We start from the raw sequence: 16,787 nt of genomic DNA, 5'->3' as shown, positions 1-16,787 counted from the left end.
AAGAAGTTTAACAACACCAGGTTAAAGTCCAACAGGTTTATTTGGTAGCAAATGCCATTAGCTTTCGGAGCACTGCTCCTTCGTCAGATGGAGTGGATCCACTCCATCTGACGAAGGAGCAGCGCTCCGAAAGCTTGTGTGGCATTTGCTACCAAATAAACCTGTTGGACTTTAACCTGGTGTTGTTAAAACTCTTACTGTGTTTACCCCAGTCCAACGCCGGCATCTCCACATCCTGAGCAAGAACAGCAAGTCCATGCTCCATGGAGCCACTGCCACTCACCAAGGCAGTACCTCAGGAATCCGGGTCATCTGTTGGAACACATATTGCTGGAATGCTGACAACCTGCAAACTCATTTGATTACTGGTATCCACAACTAAGATGGCAGCAGTCTGAACCTGCTTGGCACCAAGCTAGATCTGCATGGCAATGAACAGATTTTTCCACTGCAGCATTCAGACATTGGGTGGCTTCTGCTCATGCTACAGGAAGCTGAGACATTGGTCTTTAGGTGCTGACTCACAGCTGGGTCAAAATGTTCCCAAGGAATTGCTTGGGAACCACTTCCATATTGACAGGAATGGACTCTAAAGGTCAGTGTGAATTCCTGTGCCAAGTTGGAGATGGCATCTCCCATGCTGCTTGACAATGCCAACTGGCTCTCAGGCAGGCCAGCTAATCTACCAATCATTTTTGTATGCATGCCATTCAGGCATTCTCCATATGCCATTCCATCAAAATCTTCATCTGAGTCCTCTGCAGCAGAACTCATGTATGATCTCACCCTTTAAGGAGCCAGCACCAGAATGATCCTTTCCCCCTGCAATGGCTGCAGCCCATTAAGGCCTGGTGACTCACCACATACACATCCTGCTTCTGCCTTATGATTGAAAAGTGTGTGGTGCCTGTATTGGGGCAGGTGGTTTTGAGTGTCAGATCATATTTTATTGTTTCTTCATCCTTAGTTGATGCTCGTTGTGGAGTTGGCATCTAAGGATGCATTCACAACTGTTGTGACATCAATAAACTTCCTATGGCATGGCAGCAAGGTCCTTGACATGTGACCTACTCTCACTGCGTTCTGAATATTTGTGTGGATCCCTGGGAGAAGAGACGCTCTGTCCTTCTGTCCACATCCTGCGCCAATGACTCTGGCAGATTATCTGAAAACCTGCGGGGATACGCTTTCTGCATCATTCCTTTTCATCCAACAGGCCTTCAAATTTTGAAACTGTACTTTCAGCCCCTGCTGCAGTCAAAATGGATGTTACCATGAAGGGATGCAACCGAGCTTTAAGAGTAGGGTAACTTTAAATGGTGTGAGCTTTGCATAAATCTGGGCTCTTTTCAGAGGCGAGCTCATCAGCAGCACATTCAGTGTTCATAGAATCATAGGATCCCTACAGTGCAGAAGGAGGCCATTTGGCCCATTGAGCCTGCACTGACCACAATCCCACTCAGGCCCTAACCCTGTAACCCCATGTATTTACCCTGCTCGTCTCTCTGACACTAAGGAACAAATTAGCATGTCCAATCAACCTAACTCGCACATCTCTGGAATGTGGGAGGAATGATGTGGAGATACCGGCGTTGGACTGGGGTAAACACAGTAAGAAGTTTAACAACACCAGGTTAAAGTCCAACAGGTTTATTTGGTAGCAAATGCCACACAAGCTTTCGGAACAGGCTGTCCCTTCGTCAGGTGGAGTGGAGAAATGCTCACAAACAGGGCATACAGAGACACAAACTCAATTTACAGAATAATGATTGGAATGCAGTCTTTACAGATAATCAAGTCTTAAAGGTACAAACAATGTGAGTGGAGGGAGCATTAAGCACAGGTTAAAGAGATGTGTATTGTCTCCAGACAGGACATAGAACATAGAACATAGAACATTACAGCGCAGAACAGGCCCTTCGGCCCACGATGTTGCACCGACCAGTTAAAAAAAAACTGTGACCCTCCAACCTAAACCAATTTCTTTTCGTCCATGAACCTATCTACGGATCTCTTAAACGCCCCCAAACTAGGCGCATTTACTACTGATGCTGGCAGGGCATTCCAATCCCTCACCACCCTCTGGGTAAAGAACCTACCCCTGACATCGGTTCTATAACTACCCCCCCTCAATTTAAAGCCATGCCCCCTCGTGCTGGATTTCTCCATCAGAGGAAAAAGGCTATCACTATCCACCCTATCTAAACCTCTAATCATCTTATATGTTTCAATAAGATCCCCTCTTAGCCGCCGCCTTTCCAGCGAAAACAATCCCAAATCCCTCAGCCTCTCCTCATAGGATCTCCCCTCCATACCAGGCAACATCCTGGTAAACCTCCTCTGCACCCTCTCCAAAGCCTCCACATCCTTCCTGTAATGTGGGGACCAGAACTGCACACAATACTCCAAGTGCGGCCGCACCAGAGTTGTGTACAGTTGCAACATAACGCTACGACTCCTAAATTCAATCCCCCTACCAATAAACGCCAAGACACCATATGCCTTCTTAACAACCTTATCTACTTGATTCCCAACTTTCAGGGATCTATGCACACATACACCTAGATCCCTCTGCTCCTCCACACTATTCAAAGTCCTCCCGTTAGCCCTATACTCAACACATCTGTTATTCCTACCAAAGTGAATTACCTCACACTTCTCCGCATTAAACTCCATCCGCCACCTCTCGGCCCAACTTTGCAACCTGTCTAAGTCTTCCTGCAAACTACGACACCCTTCCTCACTGTCTACCACACCACCGACTTTGGTGTCATCAGCAAATTTGCTAATCCACCCAACTATACCCTCATCCAGATCATTAATAAATATTACAAACAGCAGTGGCCCCAAAACAGATCCCTGAGGTACACCACTTGTAACCGCACTCCATGATGAATATTTACTATCAACCACCACCCTCTGTTTCCTATCCGCTAGCCAATTCCTGATCCAATTTCCTAGATCACCCCCAATCCCATACATCTGCATTTTCTGCAGAAGCCTACCATGGTGAACCTTATCAAACGCCTTACTAAAATCCATATATACCACGTCCACTGCCTTGCCCCCATCCACCTCCTTGGTCACTTTCTCAAAAAACTCAATAAGGTTAGTAAGGCACGACCTACCTGCCACAAAACCATGCTGACTATCACCTATCAATTCATTACTCTCCAAATAACAGCCAGTGAGATTCTGCAAGCCCAGACAAGCTGTGGGGGTTACAGATAGTGTGACATTTATCTGTAAAGACTGCATTCCAATCATTATTCTGTAAATTGAGTTTGTGTCTCTGTATACCCTGTATGTGAGCATTTCTTCACTCCACCTGACGAAGGGACAGCCTGTTCTGAAAGCTAGTGGCATTTGCTACCAAATAAACCTGTCGGACTTTAACCTGGTGTTGTTAAACTTCTTACTGTGTGGGAGGAAACCAAAGGAAAACCCAGAGGAAACCCACGCAGACATGGGGAGAATGTGCAAACTCCACACAAATAGTCACCCAAGGTTGGAATTCAATCTGCGTCCCTGACGCTGTGAGGCAGCAATGTGAACCACTGTGCCACCGTGCCGCTGCACTTCACAACCAATCAATTGATCAACAGCACAAGGTTTGCATGCTACCTGCATGGTGCACAGTATTTGTGTATCTCATTTCAAGAGCTATCCAATTTTATCTCTTTATCTTTCCTTCCAAAATCTACTACTGTATTTCTCATTCATTCTGCAAAGTGTGAGCAGCGAAAACATCTGATTTTAAAGTGGTTTTCAAAAAAAGCTTTGTATCTCTCTTGCCACCGATAACACCTGAGGAAATAGCCTTGCTTTAACAAAGCAAAGTTATTTCAAAATGTAAAAAATCACTTGTGCTATTTATTTATGTCACACACCAAAAATATGAAGGATTAGTCCAATGTTAATGTTGCTGTGATCTTATATTGATTGGATTACTTAGATTTTAACCTGAAGCAGTCCTTCACTCATTAGACCCCAATTACACCAGCAAAATGTCTATGAACTGTTTGAATCAAGTGAAAAGATTAAAGACATGGAATCCCTGACAACAGCAGCAACACCAATCAGAACTCAACCAATAGCTATCCAGATCTGTGCCTCTCCAGTGTGACTAAAACATTCATGGTCTTCACCTTTCACATCTTCATTTATATCAACATAATCTTTATCTTAAAACGTTTTACTTAAAAAGGAATAGGAAATAAAAAAATTGAACTGCACGAGTCTACCTATATACCAATTTGTGCTGGCAACAATTGTAAACTTGCATTAACTGAAAAATGCTAATGAAATAGACAAATAAAATCGTAATTCTTCAGCAGAATTGTTTACCCATATTACCTAGATACCGTGGAAGTAAAACCAATCAAAGTTAAGGATTTCAACTTTAAAGCCAGTTCACAAAGTCAGGAGTAGCTATGTACAGAAGTCAAATGAGGGATGTGAACATTCTGGGTTGAATTTTCCCACATTTGGAAGTGGAAGGTGATCTCATTTCAGCTGGCGGCAAGACACAAGGAGGCATAATCCCTGCCATGGCCAACATCCTTAATTGGGGCAGCAGCCCACTTCCAAGAGTCGCTGGCTTAATCAGAGGGCCAGCAGACTCAGCACTGCCACCACTAGCTGCGACTGTGGGTGAGGCTGCAGAGAGAGCATGCCTTGAAGGACAAGGTTCCCTTGAAGTGGACTAAGTGGGTTTGGAAGAAGCCGGGCCCAGGCAAACAGGTCCTGCTGACCAGTAGTTGGTGTTAAGAGGCATAAGTGGTGCAATTGCCATGGAGGTGGCCACCGTTGGCAGGGCTTTCTCTGTGGACCATGGAGTGCCCAAAAAGGAAACTCACCCCCTCCCTTCCTCCCCAACCCTCACAGCCAGAGCCAGCTGATAGACCATTATATTTCATCCAGCAGTTTCCCCATGCAGAGGTAGACCCTTCAGCACAGGCAAAATGGACACAAAGGACATCACCCTTAATTAGCCACTTAAGTGGTTCAGTTGTGTTCTGGGTGAGTGGTTGATCTACCACCTTGCCCATCATTGATAAAATGACATGACATTGGGAAGATCTGGGAGACTTCCCCCAATGCCTACCTGTCCCACCTTGCCAACCTTTCTGCTTGCAGTCTGACACCAAATGCCTGATACAATTCTGGCCTCTGTTTTTGTTTTAGTTTCTATGAGAGACATTGGTAAAGAATGCTAGTGAAATTTTAATAGTACAATAGATTTTAAACCTGAATCAATTCAACAGGAAAACGCCTCAAAATCTCTGGTAAGCATAAATGCCACAAAAAAGTTCCAAAATATTAAATAGTAAGGTGTCAACAAACCTCCTAATTATTAGTGTGCACTTATAAATTTTAATCTGAATGAAACCGTACACATCGGATAATCAATCCCCTTTACAATCAATGTCTAACTCGGAGGTCATGATCCACTTTGACTAGTTTAATTTCCAGAAGAAGGCAAGTGGCTATCGTAAAAGATCTGAACTTACCTTGCTATTTTTTTCCATATTGCAAGTAAAATAGCAATGTTTTAATTATAAATAATATAAGGAATGTTATTAGGTGCTGGAACACTTTCACAGGTGTTATTATAATGTTGGGCCACACTTGGAGTGGGAGATGTGGAAGATCCATTATATGTTGTATGTGTTGACTAACTAAAACAGAACTTGGCCCCATTCAAATCAATTGGCCCTCAAAGCAGGCCACACACACTACTAAGGAAAGTACCCAATTCCTTCAGTTGCATATTGTGTTTCCAACTTGTGTATTTAAGGAAGAGTAGTATTTGCTTGTTTTGGACTTGCTGCTATCAGAAAACATGTATCAGTTTCACTTTTGGAATTTGAGTTATTCCAAAAGCTAATATGAAAGGTAATTTATGGTATCAATCTCAAACAAGAAAAGCAGATGAAATTGCATCATGGCCGTTTTTGACAGTTAATGCATAGGTTTTGATTTCATACCAACTTTTTGCAACCAGATCTGAAAAGGAGTGTACAAGGTTATGGGGATGGATCAGCGGAGTGCGACTAGATAGAATGCTCTTTCGGAGAGTCCTGACCGAATGGGCCAAATGGAGTCCTTCTCTACTGTGAAGATTCTGTGAAGATTCATGCGTACTTTTATTTCTTTGCTTGCTCAATTTGAGGACTGTAATTCTTATTTCGCTGAACTAATTGCTTGTCAGGCATGAGATCCACTTGAAGAATTAAGGTCACTTGCTTCGACGGAATGTATAGCAATTTATGACTGACTCTGTACTTGCACTCTGAAGTTTGGATTCAGTGACTGTGGTCTTTGTGTCATGTCGAAAACATTTTTTCCTGACCCCGAAAGTATGTAGCACATTCCACAGATCGCCATAGTTCAGATAGATTGCTATTCATTTTCTCACATGAAACAGTGATATGGTTTTCTCCAGACTAGTGAGAAACTCGCATCAGACTGGGCAGCTTTTATTACACCTCCCGCTGATCAGAGTTTCCTTTCATGGCCACCCTTTCCCAAATGTCTGCAGTTGCATTCTGAAGCAAATAAATCGGACAGGAGAAGAATTCCTAATTTTGGTCTCATTGGACATCTCACCCTTATTTTTTATGACTCGTCCATTATCTTAGAAGTGACTGTTTTTCTTTATAGGAATCCGCATAATACTAGCACAGATGCCTTTGATTTGGAAGGAGAAATGAACCTCAAGATAAACACTTCCGGCATTTACTCCCCCGCAAAAATGCTCTGTCCTTTATTTTCCATCTTCAAAAGTTTATGTTGGCTTGCAGAATACCACTGCTTTGTAGTTTAGCTTTTGATATCCAGCATAGTTATTTTTTCTTTCCCCCGTCTGCTTAACTGGTGGCACTTCCTCCCCTCCCTTCTCCATATGCTTCTCTTCAATCCTTTTTCCCTTATCCGTCTTTTTCATTTCTTGTATTTCCAGGTATTGATGTTAATTTCCTGTTGTTTTTTTAATGCCCCTGCCTCCGGTTACCATTCTAATGACCCAGTCATTCCCTGTTCACTGAATCAATCCTGTCACAGTGAACAGGATTATTTAACTCGTTCCTCCTCATTTACAACCTGCAACTTGACAGAACCAGAAGAACCAGACTGGTCAATATATTTATATATATATCTTAAATCATTAATCTTGCAGATAAAACTGGCATGATTTGATATATAGTTGAGGAATGTGGCACTTTGAGAGAAGCAATGTTGAGCACAGGCAATAGAAAGGTCAGCAACAGTTTCCTTTCACTAACACAATAAAGAGGAAAAACTGAGAACAATAGCAGAAAAGTATAAAATAACAGACTTTGCATTTAAACTGATGTTTCTTAAACAATTAACATCCAAAATGCAACTCCCCTTATTCCGAAATTATGTTTGATTTCTTAAGTATCTGATTAACAATTTGGCCAACATGTTTTAGCTATGCTTTATTTTATAATGTCCATTTTTACCAGAATAATCATCAACATTAATACATCCTTTATGTAAAATGTATTCCTTACCTCATCAGCTATGATGGTAGATTTTCCTGTGACCTTATCTTCTGCACTGACAGAAAGACCGCTGCTCTCCCCAGAGCCAGTAGCTGGGTAAAACAATCCAAAGACGGTTAGGGAGAAAGCACACAGCCAGGGTGAAATCCAAACCATTTCCTCCCCTTCTCCTGACAGTCTTTTCTTCAGGTTATTCTCCGGCTTTTTCCAGAGTCTGCTTGCTGCTGCTGCTTTGTAGCTTCAGTTGTTTTTATTCCCCCCCTCCGTCTTCAATTGCCAGATGTGTCACTTTAACGCAGTCTAATGACAGCCCTAAAAAAAAATGCTTTCACTTCCTTTCCCAGCTTCTGCTCCGCTTTCCCCCCCCCCCCCCCCCACCCCCAGAGGCTCCTCTTAAACAACGTACAGCTGGGCAGTGTTTGGAACAAACTCAGTCAAAAAGAGATTTGTATTGCAGGAAAATCCAGGAGTTCTCATTCACCTTATCTCAGTTTCTCCAGGATACAGATTCAGTCTATATTAAGCTCTGGCATCTTTCACACGTTCGGCTCTGCCTCATTCTTAGATCAACGGCCTCAGTCTCTCAGTTTGCTGCTCAAACCCACAGCCAAGACTTTTGCAAATAGTCTACAGTTCACAACAGCTTCCTGCCTGTGCTGCACGTCTTCCAAGTTTCTCCAGGTTATACCATATAGGGACTCACTCGATTAATGTAAAATAGGAAGCCGGAATTTAAAAGAGTCACAACTATGAGAAATGGAAGAAAAAGATGAAATGGACACAAACTTTATTATATCAGGCTTATAATCCTGCTTTCTAGAAATAAAGCTGTTCAGCTGAGCAGAAGTGCTATGATAATATTCTTCCTTCTCCAAGAATGAATAAATTAGTAGAAAGGAGGAATTTTCCACAGATACAAAGAATATTTTGTGAAACCGCTGAACAAGAGCCTCAGCGTATGTAACATGTTACACCAAAGAGCAACATCTAGTCAATAGTGTAAGTTTGAGCATTTCCAGATTCTGTTTAATTATAATAATTTTATTATATTTTGCAATATAGAGGGCATAATTTTCCAATAATATGGCAAAGTGTCAGGTTTTGTGAAGGGGAGGTCGTGTCTCATGAACTTGATCGAGTTTTTCGAGGAAGTGACGAAGATGATTGATGAGGGTAGGGCAGTGGATGTTGTCTACATGGACTTCAGTAAGGCCTTTGACAAGGTCCCTCATGGCAGACTGGTGCAGAAGGTGAAGTCGCATGGGATCAGAAGTGAGCTGGCAAGATAGATACAAAACTGGGTCGGTCAAAGAAGACAGAGAGTAGCAGTGGAAGGGTGCGTTTCTGAATGGGGGGCTGTGACAAGTGACATTCCTCAGGGATCAGTGCTGGGATCTTTGCTGTTTGTAATATATATAAGTGATTTGGAGGAAAATATAAATAGATTGATTAGTAAGTTTGCGGAAGACACAAAGGTTGGTGGATTTGCGAATAGCGATGAGGACCATCAGAGGATACGGCAGGATATAGATCAGTTGGAGACTTGGGCGGACAGATGGCAGATGGAGTTTAATCTGGACAAATGTGAGGTAATGCATTTTGGAAGGTCTAATACAGATAGGAAATATATAGTAAATGGCAGAACCCTTAAGAGTATTGATAGGCAAAGGGATCTGGGTGTACAAGTACACAGGTCACTGAACATGACAATGCAGATGGAGAAGGTAGACAAGAAGGCATAAGGCATGCTTGCCTTCATCGGCCGGGGTATTGAGTTTAAAAATTGGCAAGTCATGTTGCAGCTTTATAGAACCTTAGTTAGGCCGCACTTGGAATATAGTGTTCAATTCTGGTCGCCACACTACCAGAAGGATGTGGAGGCTTTGGAGAGGGTACAGGAAAGATTTACCAGGATGTTGCCTGGTATGGAGGGCATTAGCTATGAGGAGAGGTTGGAGAATCTTGGTTTGTTCTCACTGGAGTGACGGAGGTTGAGGGGAGACCTGATAGAAGTCTACAAGATTATGTGAGGCATGGACAGAGTGGATAGTCAGAAGCTTTTTCCCAGGGTGGAAGAGTCAATTACTAGGGGGCATAGGTTTAAGGTGCGAGGGGCAATGTTTAAAGGAGATGTACGAAGCAGATTTCTTACACAGAGAGTGGTGGGTGCCTGGAACCCGTTGCCGGGGGAGATAGTGGAAGCGGATATGGTAGTGACTTTTAAAGGGCGTCTTGACAAGTACATGAATGGGATGGGAATAGAGGGATATGGTCCCCGGAAGGGTAGGGGGTTTTAGTTAAGTCGGGCAGCATGGTCGGTGCAGGTTTGGAGGGCCGAAGGGCCTGTTCATGTGCTGTAATTTTCTTTGTTCTTTGTTCTCCCCAGAGAAACAGTCAGGGTTTTCTCTCCAGATCTTCTGACATTTTGTCAAGAAAAAACAGAGGGGCATGTTTTGCGCGTCATTCTTGAGGGGCGGCGACTAAGATGTCAACAGGCTAGCTCCACAAAGATGCCTTTTTCAAAAGGCACCTCAATCTCAAATTAAAGTTAAAAACTCCCAACCCTTGACCACAGAAGGGCAACCTTCCCCCAAGATTTAATGCACGAGTTACCCCCCACCCTTCCCCCACCCCATGCAGGCATCAGGGTGACCTGACACACCAGCCTCCTCCCATCATCACCATCATGGGGGCATCAGTGCACAACCCCAACACCCCCCCCCCACCCCCCCAACCCGGCAATGCAGGTTTACCTCCTCCTCCATCCCTCCACCCAATACAGGCATACCACCCCTCCCCCCACCCATCACTATGCAGGCACAATCCCGGTGCACCCCTCCCACCCACATAATGGGAAGCCCCCAGTAGGGTTCCCTAGAGACCTTGTTCCAGGCCCAACCCCTTGGTTCAACTGGCAGTGTCAACCTGGCACATGCCCCTAACCACCTGGGGGGGCTACACTGGCAGGGTAATCTTAACAGCTGGAGAGCAGTAGTGATTCCCACCACTGTGACATCTCTGTTATATATTTAGGGTTGTGTTGCATGGTCACTTTAAGAGTCTAGTCACCTTTAAAGATTGTGTGATATCATCAGATGCTTCGCAGATTTTGCCTCAGTCTCAATCAAGGCTTTGTAAAGTTAACAGCTATTCAATAAACCTGTGTTGTTGTTTGCATCCAATCCCATGTGCTCAAATCCACATTGTTTTGTCCTTAGAGTGCAGTACATTACAGGATGAACAGAATTCTGGCAACAAGGCAAGGAAAGAAAATCAAAGCTGCACTTACCAACTGAAAACATCAAGATTTTCAATGTTGGGGCAGCATCTACAGCCAGTCAGCTGATTAAACATGGCATCAGATCTTAAGGTTGTTGGGCAGAGAAAAGAAAGAAAGGTCCATACCTAAATTAGAACCAGCACCCTGAGGAGTTTGGTTAGATTATGGCACAGAGGTAGAGTGAGACAGAGAGATTTCTTACATGGCATTAAATCTTAAACAAGCTGCTACAATTGGCTTGTATTACAATTTACAATATAAGCAAGACCATGTATACGAAGGGAAACTCCTGAAGGAAAGTTGCTGAGCAGATCCTGGTATCATTTAAAATAGTGGAACAGTTTGGCACCATTGGCCCATTCGAGGAAGAATCCAAGAATTGGAAGTCCCATGAAGAAAGATTTCATTACTGTATCTTAGCTAACAAGATTCCCAATGATATTGTAGTCCCTGTTTTCCTTAGCACTATTGGCAATAAAGTGTTGTGCATGAACATGGGAGAGAGTACATCCTGAGTGTGACACAGCCAGAGTGAGTGTGATTATCTGGGAACATGGAGCACAGTGGGAATTCAGTGCAGAGGGGAAGAGAAAGTTGACTTCCTAACTTTGCAATCTTCAGCAAGTCGTCTTGACTTACTGCAGGAGTAGAAGCTACAAGCTAAGAGAGCTGATTTATAAGTAGTGGATAAGGTCAAGTAAGGATTCACTACTTTTATTGTTTATAGTTTGTAAGGCCTATTTTGTGGTTTATAGTTTGTAAAAGTTGTATTCTGTAGTAACAAGGCTGAGGGAAGAAGGGCCCCAAGAGTAATTGATATTAAACATCTTCCAAAAGGTTTAATTCAAAAGGGTAAGTCATGGCATGAGAGCAAAGCCATGGTGCGCACCTCTTGTTCTATGTTGGAAACCAGAAGCATTTCCATTCCCTGAGGTTAGTCTGTGTGCAGGAAGTGTCTTCAGCTGCAGCGCCTGGAGGACTGGGTTTCGGAGCTGGAGCAGCAGCTGGGAACACTATTGAGCATCCACAAGACGGAGAGTATTGTGGATAGCATGTATAGAGAGGTGGTCACACCACAGGCTCACAGTCCACAGGCACTGCAGGAGGGAATGGGTGATCAGCAGGCCGAGCAAGAGGACTCGGCAGACAGTGCAGGAATCTCCTGTGGCCATTCCTCTGCAAAACAGATATACCGCTTTGGATACTTTTGGGGGAAAGGCCTCTCAGGGGAATGCAGCAGCAGCCCAATTTTTTGCACCATGGTTGGCTCTGTTGCAGAGAGGTGGAATAAAAAATTGGGGTTGCAATAGCTTTCGGGATTCAGTTGTAAGGGGAATAGGTACCATAGATGCCATGTTGCCTCTCTGGTGCTAAGGTCAAGGATATCTTGGAGTGGTTGCAGGACAGTACAGTGGGCAGGACTGGGACTGATTGATGTTCTAGGGGAAGTATTTACTAGAGTGGTTGAGAAGGGTTTAAACTAAAATGGCAGGGGGGTGTGAACCATTGCAAGGAGTCAGAGAAGGTGAAAATCAAGGACAAGAATAAGGAGAGAAGGCGAGGATATAGCACAAGTTGTTGCAACTCTAAAGCACGTTGCAGAGCATTGCGAATTTTGTGACAATCTGGATGATACCATGAGAGACCGTTTGGTGTGTGGACTAAAGAATGAGGCTATACAGCGAAGATTGCTAACTGAACAAAATTTAAGTCTTAAGACAGCCTGAAAACTACCCATTTCAGAAAAGCTGGCTGCTAGGGAGACTTCTGAGCTCTGGGCAGGCCTGAAGATCCATAAAATAGCTGCTGCCCAGAGAAAGTCTACCCAGCAGCAGGCGTGTCATCGCTGTGCAAAAACTGACCATTCACAGGCTGAGTGCTGGAGCAAAGTCAGCCGATGCAAAAATTGTAACAATATTGGCCACATAGAATCATAGAAACCCTACAGTACAGAAAGAGGCCATTCGGCCCATCGAGTCTGCATCGACCACAATCCCACCCAGGCCCTACCCCCATATCCCACCCACTAATCCCTCTAACCTAAGCATCTTAGGACACTAAGGGGCAAATTTAGCACGGCCAATCAACCTAACCCGCACATCTTTGGACTGTGGGAGGAAACTGGAGCACCCGGTGGAAACCCACGCAGACACGAGGAGAATGTGCAAACTCCACACAGACAGTGACCCAAGCCGGGAATCGAACCCAGGTCCCTGGAGCTGTGAAGCAGCAGTGTTAACCACTGTGCTACCGTGCCACCCTACATACCACAAGCTTGCTGAAGGAGAACTGTTTCTTCAAGAAAGAATGTCCAAAGAAAGAAGTAGGACTCACCTAAAGGGAAAAATAAAAGGAATTCTACCAAATGAATTTATAGTGTGGAAGAGAAAAATAATAAGAACAATGAAGACGCATGAATCTGATGAAGAATTTAAGTTAAATGTACTTTTGTTCAAAGTGAATCAAATTGGTTGTGAGTGGTTCCAAAATTAAATGGACAACTTATACAAATGGCAGTCACGACAGGGGCTGCTCTATCCCTAATTCCCGAGACCACCAATAAGCAAAAATTGAATCAGCTACCATTAAAGCCAGCAGAGGTCACTCTGAGGACCTACACCCACCAAATAGTGCCTCCAAGAAGATACATTGTAGTCAAAGTAGAGTTAAGTAGGAAAACTGTGGAGCTGCCACTCCATGTTGTCCTAGGAAGTTTTCAAGGTCTCTTTGGTTGCTCTTGGCTAGAGAAGATAAAGTTGAATTGGAGTGAACAGGTTAGTTGACTCTAAAATAGATCTACAGGACATCTTGGAGAAATACAGTAATATATTTGAGGGGTCCATGAAAGGATACATGTGGCGCTGAAGGTCAAACAAAACAGCCAGCTGAAGCGTCTCAGGGACAGAACAGTACCTTACACCATACGTCCAAATGTAGAATCTTAACTATTGAGATTTGTGGATACAGGTGTCTTAGAACCCCTCCCCATTAGTGACTGGCCAATCAATATTGTGCCTGTAATGAAGCAGGACAGGACTTCTGTGGGTGGCACAGTGGCACAGTGGTTAGCACTGCTGCCTCACAGCTGCCTCACAGCACCCGGGTTCGATTCCCAGCTTGAGTCACTGTCTTTACAGAGTCTGCACATTCTCCCCATGTCTGCGTGGGTTTCCTCCGGGTGCTCCAGTTTCCTCCCGCAGTCCGAAGGACGTGCTGGTTAGGTGCATTGGTCATGCTAAATTCTCCCCCTGTGTACCCTCAATGTACACGAACAGGTGACGGAATGTGGCTACTGGGGGATTTTCACAGTAACCTCATTGCAGTGTTAATATAAGCCTACTTGTGAGACTAATAAATAAACTAAAAAAACTATATGCATTTGGAGAGATTTAAAACAACAATCAATCCAGTTCTGCATGCAGATGAATGCCAGTACCTTTGATTGAGGATTTATTTGCTGACCTAGCAGGAGGACAGAAGCTCAGCAAATTTGACCAGCCATTGGCATACCTGCAAATGAATGCTGCAGCTGAGTCTCAACACCTCCTCACCATTATAACATGCAAAGGCCTATTCCACTATAATAGATTACCTTTTGGGATAACATCAGCACCTGCTTTATTCCAATGGTCAATGGACCAGAGCTTAAGTGGTCTGCATGGGGTACAATGTTACCTTGGCGACATATTGATCACTGGTACCAATGAACAGAAACCTGCAATCACATTACTTAATGGGCATCTATATTTTCCAATCACTGCATTGTCATCATTCTCTTTACTAAACATAGATACAGTTCAGGCTGCAGCACTTCATGATTAACTCACATTTTATACTTTTCCCGTCTCCAATCCATGGTTCATGCCTCTACTTTTCGGGTGTGATTTAGTGAGGCTTCCAAAATGTGGCCACCTTTGTGAAAATTCCAGAAGTTCCTAAAAGCCCACTTCTATGATGGTGCCAACAATTTCTAAACAGGAGCATATGGCATTCCTGACTGGCCTCTTTTCCTGCGATGCTGAAAATAGCCACAGATGGGAGTAGAGGTGAGACTTCCCTTTTATACCTCGGTGGTCATTTTTTCATGAAGTCATGTTTTGGGACCTGAAATTTACACCTCAATACCTTAGTTCTTAGCTTGAGGGCAGAGAATCAATGCATTGAAAATCTATTTCCACTAACATCTGAGTGGAAAAAAAAAGCTTGAATGTATTTTTGTGCTAAATGGGACATCATAGATTCATGCAGAGAATAGGAATTTATTTATTGTTAAATCACAGTGGCACAGTGGTTCGCACTGCTGTCTCACAGCTCCAGTGACCCGGGTTCAATTCTGGCCTCAGGTCACTGTATAGAGTTTGCACATTCTCCCAGTGGCTGCGTGTGTTCCTTCCGGGTGCTCTGGTTTCCTCCCACATTCCAAAGATGTGCGGGTTAGGTTGATTGGTCATGTTAAATTGCCCCTTAATGTCAGGGGGATTAGCATGGTACAGCCTGGGTGGGATTGTTGTCGGTGCAGGCTCGATGCGCCAGATGACCTCTTTCTGCACTGTAGGGATTCTATGATAAACCATGTGATTATAACAGCACATTATTCTGAAGAGTTGTAGATTTACACGTAACACTATAACATTTTTGCAATCAGCACCAAGAGAACCTCTTCAAATGATCAGAGCAAATTCCCCGAGCAGGAAAACACACCAGTTCAACAGAATGTTCCAGATATTATTACAACATTATTCAGGAGGGTGAACAGGTGCCATGCTGGAAGGTCCTATTTGGACATGACTTTCAATGACTGAAAAACATACATTTATTTCAGGAAACATTGCAACTAGTGACAGGATAGCTACATCAATTAGCCATGGCTCACTGGTGGCACTTTTGTGTCTTTGGATCAGGCACCACTCCAGCAAGTTCAGCAACAATGAGGGAGTGCTGCACCAGCACAGATACATCATCCTCACCACCATCTAACTCCTATAATGCCAAAATTAGTGGCACGTACTGAGCACATTTTTGGATTTTGAAATTTCTGTTTCAAACAAGATAGGATCTACACAAAATAGAAAAAGTACGTAGCTAATGATAATCAAAAGTATCTATTGCATTAATTTCATAGGTGACATAGTATTATCATTTTGGTTAGCTGAATGCTTGTCTGGAATATTTTTCTGTTTCCGCTCAAGATTTTTGTTTCAAAATTATTTGAAGAAAAGCCACAGGGAAAAAAAAATTCAAAAGCTTTATTCTGGTGAAAGTTTTATATTGAATATTCTTTTAATATAACAGTAGTTGTTTGCGAAAGGGATATACTGGAATGTTACTGATTGCACACCTCTCAGAATATCAGAAAACCTGTGAAGCATGGAGACAGTGACCTGGACAATCCTGAGGCTCTGCATCAGCAGCAGATGTGCAGCAGAGCAGAATGCCCATCAAAGACAGAAATAATTCAAATACCAGGGAGAAGATCAATTGTACTGTGGAGGGGGGTTCTAGCACCTGCAGGAATGCATCATTGGTGCAGTGCCAGCTCAGGACATTTCACCCTTTCTGTGAGAGTGTGGAAGCCTCCAGTCTGAGCCAGAAATATATATTTTTACAGAAACAACTTCTGTGCTTCAAATAGAGAAGGTGATCTATCTCTCCGTCAGTGTTCAGTCTTAATAGACATTAAGCATTGTATAAAATGTATTCAGGTGTGCTATAACTTGTACTCAATCTTCTTCTGACAGTTTTAATTGACTGAAATTATTTTTTCTGTTGCTATCTAACCTAAATCAACAGTATGGTAAGGGATAAGAGAAACTAAAGTTCTTGCTCACACGTTCCTTTCTTACTATACTTCTATAACACTTTCAGCAACTAGACTTGTAGGAATCTCTATATTGGAGGGTCATGGGTGGGTGGTCCTCAACACCCCATCATAAAGCTGAGGTACTATGATTGAGTGGACTGCAATGTTACTTGATATA

The 16,787-nt window shown here is 43.4% G+C and overlaps 1 protein-coding gene across 1 annotated transcript in view; it reads right to left on the bottom strand.

The window, feature by feature from the left end:
• Positions 1–8,138, bottom strand: part of lama4 (laminin, alpha 4) — a 129,623-nt gene extending 121,485 nt beyond the window's left edge. The window contains exon 1 of the mRNA XM_078212712.1: positions 7,539–8,138. Coding sequence (XP_078068838.1) covers positions 7,539–7,685 — 147 coding nt within the window. The 5' untranslated portion in view covers positions 7,686–8,138. The remainder of the gene's footprint in view (positions 1–7,538) is intronic.
• Between the last annotated feature and the right edge of the window lie 8,649 nt (positions 8,139–16,787).

The sequence above is a fragment of the Mustelus asterias genome, chromosome 5, assembly GCF_964213995.1.
Source record: "Mustelus asterias chromosome 5, sMusAst1.hap1.1, whole genome shotgun sequence".
Lineage (NCBI taxonomy): Eukaryota > Metazoa > Chordata > Chondrichthyes > Carcharhiniformes > Triakidae > Mustelus > Mustelus asterias.
Note: the sequence above shows the minus strand (reverse complement) of the source record. Positions and strands in the feature narration are given on the sequence as shown.